This window comes from Gopherus flavomarginatus, chromosome 11 (genome assembly GCF_025201925.1).
Source record: "Gopherus flavomarginatus isolate rGopFla2 chromosome 11, rGopFla2.mat.asm, whole genome shotgun sequence".
Classification (NCBI taxonomy): Eukaryota; Metazoa; Chordata; order Testudines; family Testudinidae; genus Gopherus; species Gopherus flavomarginatus.
The window spans coordinates 52057332-52068310 of NC_066627.1; the positions used below are offsets into that span (position 1 = coordinate 52057332).

General features: G+C 57.9%; 1 protein-coding gene across 3 annotated transcripts in view; it reads left to right on the top strand.

Annotated features, from left to right (window-relative positions):
• Window positions 1-1900: 1900 nt before the first annotated feature.
• The window catches only part of LOC127031020 (uncharacterized), a 217037-nt gene continuing 207958 nt past the window's right edge, over window positions 1901-10979 (top strand). For all 3 annotated transcript variants that reach the window (XM_050917722.1, XM_050917724.1, XM_050917723.1), the window contains exon 1: window positions 1901-4050. In XM_050917722.1, the coding sequence (XP_050773679.1) occupies window positions 2023-3909 (1887 nt within the window). In that variant the 5' untranslated portion in view covers window positions 1901-2022 and the 3' untranslated portion in view covers window positions 3910-4050. The remainder of the gene's footprint in view (window positions 4051-10979) is intronic.

A 10979-nucleotide genomic window follows, 5' to 3' on the forward strand; every position in this document is an offset into this window, starting at 1 on the left:
GGAAAAGCTGCATGAGAAGCAGCAGCAGCGTGGACTGGTGATGGTGGAGCAGAGAGACATAGGGGGCTGCCCAGGGGTCAGTGGGGAAACAGAGTGTCAGGCATTTAGGTGCACTGGCCCTTTGCTCTGCCAGATACTTAAGAACTGCCATGGGGACACTGAGGCACCAACACAGTATTCAGAGAAAACATTAAGAACTTTCCCAGTTTGTCACAGTCACATCCCCGTATAAGATGCTCCCCTTTTCGGGTCACTGGTAAAACTGCCCAGCATCTTGAAAGAGAGGTCAGGGAGATGCTGGCTTTGGGGGTGATCCAGCCGTCTTCCAGCCCTTGGGCCTCGCCAGTGGTGCTGGTCCCCAAGAAGGATGGGTCAATCCGGTTCTGTGTGGACTATCAAAAGCTCAATGACATCACCATATCTGATGCCTACCCCATGCCTAGGCCTGACGAGCTCCTAGACAAGCTGGGAGGTGCTCGGTACCTCACCACCATGGATCTTACCAAGGGCTAATGGCAAGTGCCGCTGGACGCAGATGCCAGGCTGAAATCGGCCTTTATCACCCCTCTGGGGCTCTATGAGTTTCTGACCCTGCCCTTCGGCCTCAAGGGAGCGCCGGCCACCTTCCAGCGCCTGTGTGACGAACTGGGAAAGTTCTTAATGTTTTCTCTGAATACTGTGTTGGTGCCTCAGTGTCCCCATGGCAGTTCTCAAGTATCTGGCAGAGCAAAGGGCCAGTGCACCTAAATGCCTGACACTCTGTCTCCTAGCAACTGATGGCCTGGGCCCCTCCTCTGCAAAGGTGCCAGCTGAAGGTGTTGGAGACAAAGGGATCAGGTGACCTCCTGGCCCGGGAAAGGGGCTGAGCAGAGAGGAGGGGCTGGAGGGGTTGTTAGTCTGGAGCTGGCTGGGGTCGAGTGAAGTGCAGACCTGAGGGTCTGGCTCACTGACCCCCAGAATGGACCCAGCCGAGGGGTCCGGTTCGCTGTATCTACAAGCTCTGTTTTAGACCCTGTTCCTGTCACCGAATAAACCTCTGTGTTACTGGCTGGCTGAGAGTCACGTCTGACTGCGAAGTGGGGGTGCAGGACCCTGTGGCTTCCCCAGGACCCCGCTGGGGTGGACTCGCTGTGGGAAGCGCACGGAGGGGCAGAGGATGCTGAATGCTCCAAGGAGAGACCCAGGAGGTGAAGCCGTGTGAGCTTCTTGCCCTGAACAAGTCTGCTCCAAGGGAGAGGAGGCTCCCCAAAGTCCTGACTGGCTTGGTGGGGTGCAGTTCCAGAGCATCGCCCGGTGACTCCGTGACAACTGGTGGCAGCGGCGGGACGTACTACACCCCGTGAATGGCGCTGCTTGCAGTAAGTGACTGGGGAGCAGTAAAACAAAGGAGGGATAATGAGGACCGGGCATGCTGAAGGCTCAGAGAGGGACGGTTTCAGGGGGCGGTTAACCTCTGGGAGTGTGTGACCAGCGAGAAGGACTGTTGGAGTAACAGGGTCCCCCTGAGGACTGCAGCCAGCAGTCTCAGGGGCGGAGGAGCTTGCCGCTCGACCCTGGGAGAGAGAAGGATTTTTGCAGTACCAGGGTTCCCCGGGGGATTGCAGGAGCAGTCCCAGGGGTGGAGGAGTCTGCAGCTTCACCCTGGCAAAGAGGTGGTGATCACGAGAAGGGCTGGCACACCAGGGGTTCTTCCTGGAAACCATGGGGGAGCCAAGAGCACACAGGCCTGTGAGTCCAGAGCCACTTGGGAACGGTGAAGTGATGGCCTATCACCATCTCCTTAAGAAGGACATTGTGATCCTGTGCACAAAGAGAGGGTTACGCATGGGGAAATTCACCAAGGCACAGTTAATCGTGCAGTTGAAGGAGAAGCACCGCTCTGAGGAGCAGATTACTGGCCCAGATGGGGCTACAAGAGGATCTGAGAGCAGCTGGAGCATCAGCCAGGCATCCCCGGGAGTCTGGTCCCCAATCAGACGAGGGTCTTCACGATTGGGTTCCCCATCAGGAGATTGGAGACGGATGGGATGGGAGCAGAGCCCGAGAGAGCGAGAGGACCATGAGAGAAAGGAAGAGCCCGAGGAAAAGCTGCAGAAGAAGCAGCAGCAGCGTGGACTGGTGATGGTGGAGCAGAGAGACATAGGGGGCTGCCCAGGGGTCAGTGGGGAAACACGCCTGCAGGGGCGAGACCCTGGGACAGAGAGAACTGTGGTGGTGCAGCCCCAGATGCTGAGGGACTGTGGGACCTGGGTGAAGTTCCCTGGGGTGAGGCCCCTCGGCCTGCCTATGGCCCAGATCCCTGTGCAGACTCAGAAGGGGTCGGGCTGGCTGGTAGTTGGGGTTCTCCAGGATATCGGCTGGGAGGCCCTGTTGGGGGGTGACTGTCTTCCCATGGGACAGGATCCAGGCCCCGCTCCTGTAACGGCCGAGGGTTTGAATTCAAATCCAGGGAACCAATTGGCTAGGATTGAAATGGTCAGTGAAAATGCAAATGACCTGGCTGGCAGAGGGGAGGGGCTGCTGGGCTCAGGATACCTGCCTACCTGTAACCAGCCCCCTGGGGCTGAGAGGGAGGGAGAGATGCTCCCCGCCCCCCTGCACACCGGAGAGGGGGCTCACGCTGGCTCTGATGCTGTGACCAGAGCAGAGAGCTCGCTGCCTGCCCCCACTGGGACAGCAAGGGCAGCGCTGAGCACGGGGGGAGCTGAGACCCCAGCTGAGTGGGGGGACACCCGGGCAGGGCAGGTCGGCTGCCAAACAGGTTTGCCCGGTCCAGACATGCTGCTGGGAAGTGATTACACAGCAGGAAGGGAGCTACCAGGGACAGGGCTCAGGGGGGCTGTGACCCCAGGCCCAGCCAGCGAGAGGGAGCAGGTCCCACTCCCTGCCCCAGCTGCTGGATCCCAGACCGAGCTGCAGAGGGATCCCTCCTTGGAGAAGCTGAGAGAACTTGCTGGCCACAGCGCTGCAAACCCCCTTGGGGAAGGCTGCAGGGACAGAGTCCTGCAAGAGAAGGGATTCCTGTACCGGGAATGGGCTCCCCAAGGGGAAGTAGAACTGGGGCGAATCGGGAGACAGCTGGTGGTGCCCCAGGAATCCACAGGGTTCTTCCCTTTCGAGCTGCTGGATGGGAGGAGAGTGAGGGGACCCCTGAACCTGGAGAGAGAGGTCAGGGATATGCTGGCTTTAGATGGGATCCAGCCATTTTACAGCCCATGGGCCTCACCCGTGGGGCTGATCCCCAAGCGAGACAGGATGATCTGGTTTTATGGGGGCTATCAGAAGCTTAAAGCCATCACAGTGTCCGATGCCGACCCCATGCCTAGGCCTGGGGAGATTCTAGACAAGCTGAGAGGGATGGAGAACTTGGCCCTGGCAGACACTGATAACATGTGCATCTTTAGCCAGACCTGGGAGGAACAGGTGTCCCAGGTGAAGAGGGGGCTGGGCTGCCTCAAGGAGGTGGGACTGACGGTAAAAGCTGGAAAGTGCAAGGGGGGACGGCAGAGGTGTTGTGTCTGGGCCACAAAGTGGGAAGCGGCTGCCCAAGCCCAGAGCTGGCAAAGGCCAAGATGGGGGCTCTTAACCAAGGGAGCCCGAATCACAGACCAGAGTGCTGGGAAAAGACCCAATCCCAGCTTGAAGCCCAGGGGTACTGGGGTGGCAAAGGGTGTGGGCTGCATAAACGTTCCCACATGCGGCCTGCAAGTGCCATCAAGCACACCCGACCTAAGGGAGGGCGTAAGACTGGACTGTCCTGGTGTAACTCAGACCAAGGGATGGGAGAGATGCTGGGGCATCCATGGGAACCTTGGTGGGTTCGAACTTCCCCAGGTCACTGGCTGGAGTGACCTCGCTCAGTTCGGTCTCGAAGGGGGGAGAGATGTGACGAACTGGGAAAGTTCTTAATGTTTTCTCTGAATACTGTGTTGGTGCCTCAGTGTCCCCATGGCAGTTCTTAAGTATCTGGCAGAGCAAAGGGCCAGTGCACCTAAATGCCTGACACTCTGTCTCCTAGCAACTGATGGCCTGGGCCCCTCCTCTGCAAAGGTGCCAGCTGAAGGTGTTGGAGACAAAGGGATCAGGTGACCTCCTGGCCCGGGAAAGGGACTGAGCAGAGGAGGAGGGGCTGGAGGGGTTGTTAGTCTGGAGCTGGCTGGGGTCGAGTGAAGTGCAGACCTGAGGGTCTGGCTCACTGACCCCCAGAATGGACCCAGCCGAGGGGTCCGGTTCGCTGTATCTACAAGCTCTGTTTTAGACCCTGTTCCTGTCATCGAATAAACCTCTGTGTTACTGGCTGGCTAAGAGTCACGTCTGACTGCAAAGTGGGGGTGCAGGACCCGGTGGCTTCCCCAGGACCCCGCTGGGGTGGACTCGCTGTGGGAAGCGCACGGAGGGGCAGAGGATGCTGAATGCTCCAAGGAGAGACCCAGGAGGTGAAGCCGTGTGAGCTTCTTGCCCTGAACATGTCTGCTCCAAGGGAGAGGAGGCTCCCCAAAGTCCTGACTGGCTTGGTGGGGTGCAGTTCCAGAGCATCGCCCGGTGACTCCGTGACAGCCTGGTGGATCAGCTACTGAGGGGGATGGAGAGTTTTGCCGTGGCGTATATTGACGACATCTGCGTCTTCAGCCAGACCTGGGAGGACCACGTGTCCCAGGTTAAACAAGTGCTGAACCGACTCCGAAAGGCTGGGTGTGATGCAGTAGGGACTGTCTGTGTGGGGAGTGGGAGAGCAGGGGAGAACTTTAGGGGATGGACGATGCCAGGGCCTGTAACCTGAGCTAGGTAAGGGAGGGGAAAGGTCAACACCTTTGCCCGGGAAGGGGACAAAGGAAGGGAGTGGCAGGAGGGAAGCAGTTTGAGTTTGGGCTTGGGGCTCGGTGGGCGGAACTCAGGGTATCCTAGCTAGGATCCACGCACCCTAAAAGCCTAGAAGGACTCGGTGGAGGGGTCCTGACTGTGCCTGCAAGCCCTGCTGTAACCTGCGTTCCTGTTGTCCAATAAACCTTTTGTTTTACTGGCTGGCTAAGAGTCACTGTGGGTCCCAGGAAGAGGGGTGCAGGGCCGGACTCCCCCACACTCCGTGACAACTGGTGGCAGAGGTGGGATATACTGCACCCCGTGGACGGCGCTTCCTGCAGTAAGTGACTGGGGAGCAGTAAAACGAAGGGGTGATTAACCCCTGGGAGTGTGTGCCCAGTGAGAAGGACTTTGCAGTAACAGCGTCCCCCGGGGGATTGCGGCAAGCGGTCCCAGGGGTGGAGGAGTCTGCAGCTCGACCCTGGCAGAGAGGTGGTGACCTCACGAAGTGCTGGTGCACTAGGGGTCCCCCTGGAAACCGTGGGGAGCGGCGAGCACCCCGGCCTGTGAGTGGTCAGCAGGAAAATGTATGCCAAGCGGCACAAGTGTGACCTGGTGGAGCTGTGCAAGCAGAGGGGGCTGCGCCCGGGGAGGCTCACCAAGGACCAGCTGATTGCCCAGCTGGAGCAGGGAGACCGCATGAATGAACGGAGCCCTGTCTCTGAGGGAAGCAGCCGGGCAGATGCAGCGCAGGCACCAGTGTCAGTCTCCGCTGGGAGTGGTCAGCTGGCGGACGAGGGCTTCCCGAGACCCCCCCTTCCTAGGCCTAGGCGAAGGGCGGGGAGGAGCCCAGTGTATACCGAGGGCACCGTGACACCCCCGGCCAGCAGGGAATCCTCCCGGCGAAGCCCACCCCCCAGCAGGGGATCCTCCCGGCGACGCTCGGCATCCGTGGAGCGGATGCGGCTGGAATATGAAAGGGAGAAGCTCGAGTTAAAGAGGCAAAAGCTGAAGAAGAAGGCAAAACAACGTAAACATGAGCGGGAGAAGAAGAAAAAACATTGTAAACATGAGCTGGACCTGGCCCAGCTGAGGAGCAGTGGGGCCCCGGCTGCGGTGAGTGAGGGGGGACCCAAGCCTACAAAGAGCTTTGATAAGCACTTGCTGCCCCGGCGTAAGGTGGGGGAGGACATAGATACCTTCCTGACGGCCTTTGAGAATGCCTGCGAGCTGCACAGGGTTGACCCTGCAGACAGGATCGCAGTTCTCACCCCCTTACTGGACTCCACAGCCATGGAGGTGTACAGCCGACTGAAAGGGGCGGAGGCAGGGGACTACGAACTGTTCAAACAGGCCCTGCTCCGCGAGTTTGGGCTGACTCCTGAGATGTACCGGAAAAAGTTCCGGAGCCAGCGTAAAACCCGTGAGGTCACATACCTACAACTGGTCAACCGGGCGCAGGGGTATGCCGCAAGTGGACAGCTGGGGCCCAAACTAAAGAGGACCTGTTTGACTTATTCATACTGGAGCACCTGTACGAGAAGTGCCCGTCCGACTTGAGGCTGTGGTTGATGGACCAGAAGCCAGAGAACCCACAGCATGCAGGCCAGCTGGCCGACCTATTTGTGGACAGTCGGGCAGGGGATGGCAGGGAGGAGTCTCGAAGGAGCAGGCCTGCCTCAACGCAGAGAGAGAGTCGTCATGGGACCTCCCAGCGGGGTCCTATGGAGAACCCCCCCAAAAGGGGAACATCCAGTGGCAGTTCCCTCCGACCCACTCAAGAGGACCCACGAGACATGGGCTGCTATCGCTGTGGCAAACGAGGCCACATACGGGCCCAGTGCCCCAAGCTCAGGGACAGACCAAGCAGACCCAACCCGCAGAGGGTGGACTGGGTAAAAACCCAGTCGGAGGAGGGGCTACATTCCCAGGAAAGGGGGGCTGGCAACATACCACCTGTGGATTCTACAGGCTCCGGGTTTTTGGTTTACCGGGTGGGCGCGGGGCTGCCCCTCCAGAAGGAGTGCATTGTTTCCCTGGAGGTAGATGGGAGGAAGGTCACTGGGTACTGGGACACGGGCGCAGAGGTGACGCTGGCCCGGCCCGAGGTGGTGGCCTCAAATCGAATGGTGCCTGACACCTACCTGACCCTGATGGGCGTTGGCAGGACCCCATTCAAGGTGCCCGTGGCAAGGGTACACCTAAATGGGGGGCCAAGGAGGGCCCCAAAGATGTGGGGGTACATCAATATTTGCCCACTGACGTGTTAATGGGAGGGGACCTCAAGAACTGGCCTAGTAACACCCAGAGTGCCCTGGTCGTGACTCGTAGTCAGAGTCGGCAAAGGGCACTGTACCCCCACAACGAGGAAGGTACTCGACCCGAGGTGCAGGACCCTAACCCAGGGAGCGGGGAACGCCCAGGGGCACGGTTCAGAGAGGCTGCGGCCTCAGACCCAGCCAGCAAGAGAGAGCCGGTCCCCATCCCTGTCCCAGCTGCTGAGTTCCAGGCCGAGTTGCAGAAAAATCCCTCCTTGCGGAAGCACAGGGACCGGGTTGACCTTAGTGCGGTACAGACCATAAAAAAAGGTTGCAAGGAGAGGTTCCTGTGGGAAAAGGGGTTCCTGTACCAAGAATGGGCTCCCCCAGGGAAAGTAGAGTCATGGGGGATCAGGAGGCAGCTGGTGGTTCCCCAATAGTTTCGTCACAAGCTGCTGTACCTGGCCCATGACATCCCTCTCGCAGGGCACCAGGGAATCTGGCGCACCAGGCAGAGGCTGCTACAGAACTTTTACTGGCCTGGGGTCTTTACCCATGTCCGACAGTACTGCCAATCCTGTGACCCCTGCCAGAGGGTGGGGAAGGCCCGGGACAAGGGGAAAGCGGCTTTAAGGCCTTTACCCATCATAAAAAAACCTTTCCAGAAGGTGGCCATGGACGTAGTGGAACCCCTCAGCAAAATGACCCGGTCAGGAAAGAAATACATCCTGGTGGTGGTGGATTTTGCCACTCGCTACCCCGAGGCGGTAGCCTTGTCCTCTATCGAAGCAGACACAGTGGCAGATGCGCTGCTGACAATTTTCAGCCGGGTGGGGTTCCCCAAGGAGGTCTTAACGGACCAGGGGTCCAACTTCATGTCGGCCCTGCTCCGGTCCTTATGGCAGAAATGTGGGGTCCAGCAGAACTGGGCCTCAGCGTATCACCCCCAGTCCAACAGGCTGGTAAAAAGGTTCAACGGAACGCTAAAAATAATGCTAAAAACATTTATAAACCAGCACCCGCAGGATTGGGACAAGTACTTACCTCACCTGCTGTTCGCGTACAGGGAGGTACCCCAGGAATCTTCCGGGTTTTCACCTTTCGAACTGTTGTATGGAAGGCGGCTAAGGGGGCCCCTAGACCTGATGAGGGACAAATGGGAGGGGAAGGCCTCTCCCGAGGGAGAATCAGTGGTGGAGTATGTCCTGACCTTCCGGAAAAGACTGGCCGAGCTCATGGGCCTGGCCAGGAAAAATCTGGCCCGAGCCCAGAGGAGGCAAAAGGTCTGGTATGACCGCACGGCACGGGCCCGTGCCTTCGCCACCGGAGATCAGGTGATGGTTCTCATCCCAGTGAGGAAAAACAAACTCCAGGCCGCCTGGAAAGGGCCCTTCAAGGTTATCAAGCAACTAAATAAGGTAAATTATATGGTGGAGCTGTCAAACCAGGCACATCACCGTCGGGTGTACCATGTAAACATGATAAAACCATACTATAACAGGGGAAATGTGGTGTTGGCCGTGTGTGAACATTGGGAGGGGCAGGGAGATGACCCCTTAGTAGATCTATTCCCTGGGACAAAAGCTGGTTCCCCCCTGAAGGCGATTCCCCTCTCTGATCAGCTGACCCCGGGCCAGCATGCCTAAATCAGAGGGGTGCTGCATCTATACCGACAGCTGTTTTCCAACCAGCCTGGATGCACTAATTTGACTGTCCACCGGGTGGAGACCGGGTCACATCCCCCTATAAGATGCTCCCCTTTTCGGGTCACTGGTAAAACTGCCCAAAATCTTAAAAAAAAGGTCAGGGACATGCTGGCTTTGGGGGTGATCCAGCTGTCTTCCAGTCCTTGGGCCTCTCCAGTGGTGCTGGTTCCCAAAAAGAATGGGTCAATCCGGTTCTGTGTAAACTATCAAAAGCTCAATGCCATCACTGTATCTAATGCCTACCCTATGCCCAGGCCTAACGAGCTCCTAAACAAGCTGGAAGATGCTCGGTACCTCACCACTATGGATCTTACCAAAGGCTATTGGCAAGTGCCGCTGGACGCAGATGCCAGGCTAAAATCGGCCTTTATCACCCCTCTGGGGCTCTATAAGTTTCTGACCCTACCCTTCGGCCTCAAGGGAGCACCGGCCACCTTCCAGCGCCTGGTGAATCAGCTACTGAGGGGGATAAAAAGTTTTGCCGTGGCGTATATTAACGACATCTGCGTCTTCAGCCAGACCTGGAAGAACCACATATCCCAGGTTAAACAAGTCCTGGACCGACTCCAAAAGGCTGGGTTAACAGTAAAGGCTAAAAAGTGCAAGGTGGGGATGGCTAAAGTATCTTACCTGGGCCATCGGGTGGGGAGCAGCTGCCTAAAGCCGGAACCAGCCAAGGTGAAGGTAATCAAAAACTGGCCTGCTCCCCAAACCAAAAAGCAGGTCCAGGCCTTTATTGGGATGGCGGGGTACTATCGAAGGTTCGTGCCCCACTTTAGTGCCATAGCCGGCCCCATCACTGAACTGTGCAAAAAGGGGAAGCCAGACAAGGTGATCTGGACTGAGCAGTGCCAGGAGGCTTTCCGGGCGCTGAAGGAGGCTCTGGTTAGTGGCCCAGTTCTGGCAAACCCAGATTTTGACAAACCCTTTATGGTGTTCACTGATGCCTCAGACACAGGACTGGGGGCAGTGTTAATGCAGGAGGATGAAAAGGGGGAGAGACACCCCATCGTGTACCTGAGTAAGAAGCTGCTACCCCGGGAACAAAGCTACGCAGCCATCGAGAAGGAATGCCTGGCCATGGTGTGGGCCCTTAAGAAGCTAGAGCCATATCTCTTTGGGCGACACTTCACCGTGTACACCGACCACTCTCCCCTGACCTGGCTGCACCAGATGAAAGGAGCCAACGCCAGGCTCCTGAGGTGGAGCCTGCTCCTGCAGGACTATGACATGGACGTGGTCCATGTGAAGGGAAGTGCCAACCTGATAGCGGACGCGTTGTCCCGGAGGGGGGGCCCTGAACTTCCCTAGGTCACTGGGCAGAGTGACCCCGCTCAGTTCAGTCTCGAAGGGGGGAGAGATGTGATGGAGTAGGGACTGTCTGTGTGGGGAATGGGAGAGCAGGGGAGGACTTTAGGGGATGGACGATGCCAGGGCCTGTAACCTGAGCTAGGTAAGGGAGGAAAAAGGTCAACACCTTTGCCCGGGAAGGAGGACAAAGGAAGGGAGTGGCAGGAGGGAAGCAGTTTGAGTTTGGGCTTGGGGCTGTGTGGGCGGAATTCAGGGTATCCTAGCTAGGATCCAAGCACCCTGAAAGCCCAGAAGGACTCGGTGGAGGGGTCTTGACTGTGCCTGCAAGCCCTGCTGTAACCTGTGTTCCTGTTGTCCAATAAACCTTCTGTTTTACTGTCTGGCTAAGAGTCACTGTGGGTCCCAGGACGAGGGGTGCAGGACCGGACTCCCCCACACTCTGTGACAACTGGTGACCTCTGTTCCTTGAGGTTAAGTCCAGTGTCTTTAGCTGGTCTAGCTTAATGGCTCCAGTAGTCACAGAGTCACCTGCAGCTTCTCTGGCTACAGCCATGAGGCCAGAGGCCAGCCTTAGCCAGCTGCATTTACTAGCCGCAGGAGGGGAGGCAATGCCAAGGCTGAGCATGCTTGAACCTTGCAACAGCAGCATTAGAGACTCTCAATCCTCAGCGCTGGCCGTAGGCAGCTGCAGACTCTGGAGTTAGGCACTTCCCTCCTCTAGGCCATGACTTTAAATATCTGAGATTCCCATCACCTGCAGCAAAGGCCACCAGTTCCCACGCACCCCTCAGCCAGCACACAGTCGTGTGGAAAGTGCAGCCTGAATGATTTTGGAAGCTGGGGTGCCAGGAGGTTCCCATGCCTGAGCAGCAGCTCTGCAACAAGCTCACATTCCCCTCTCCGC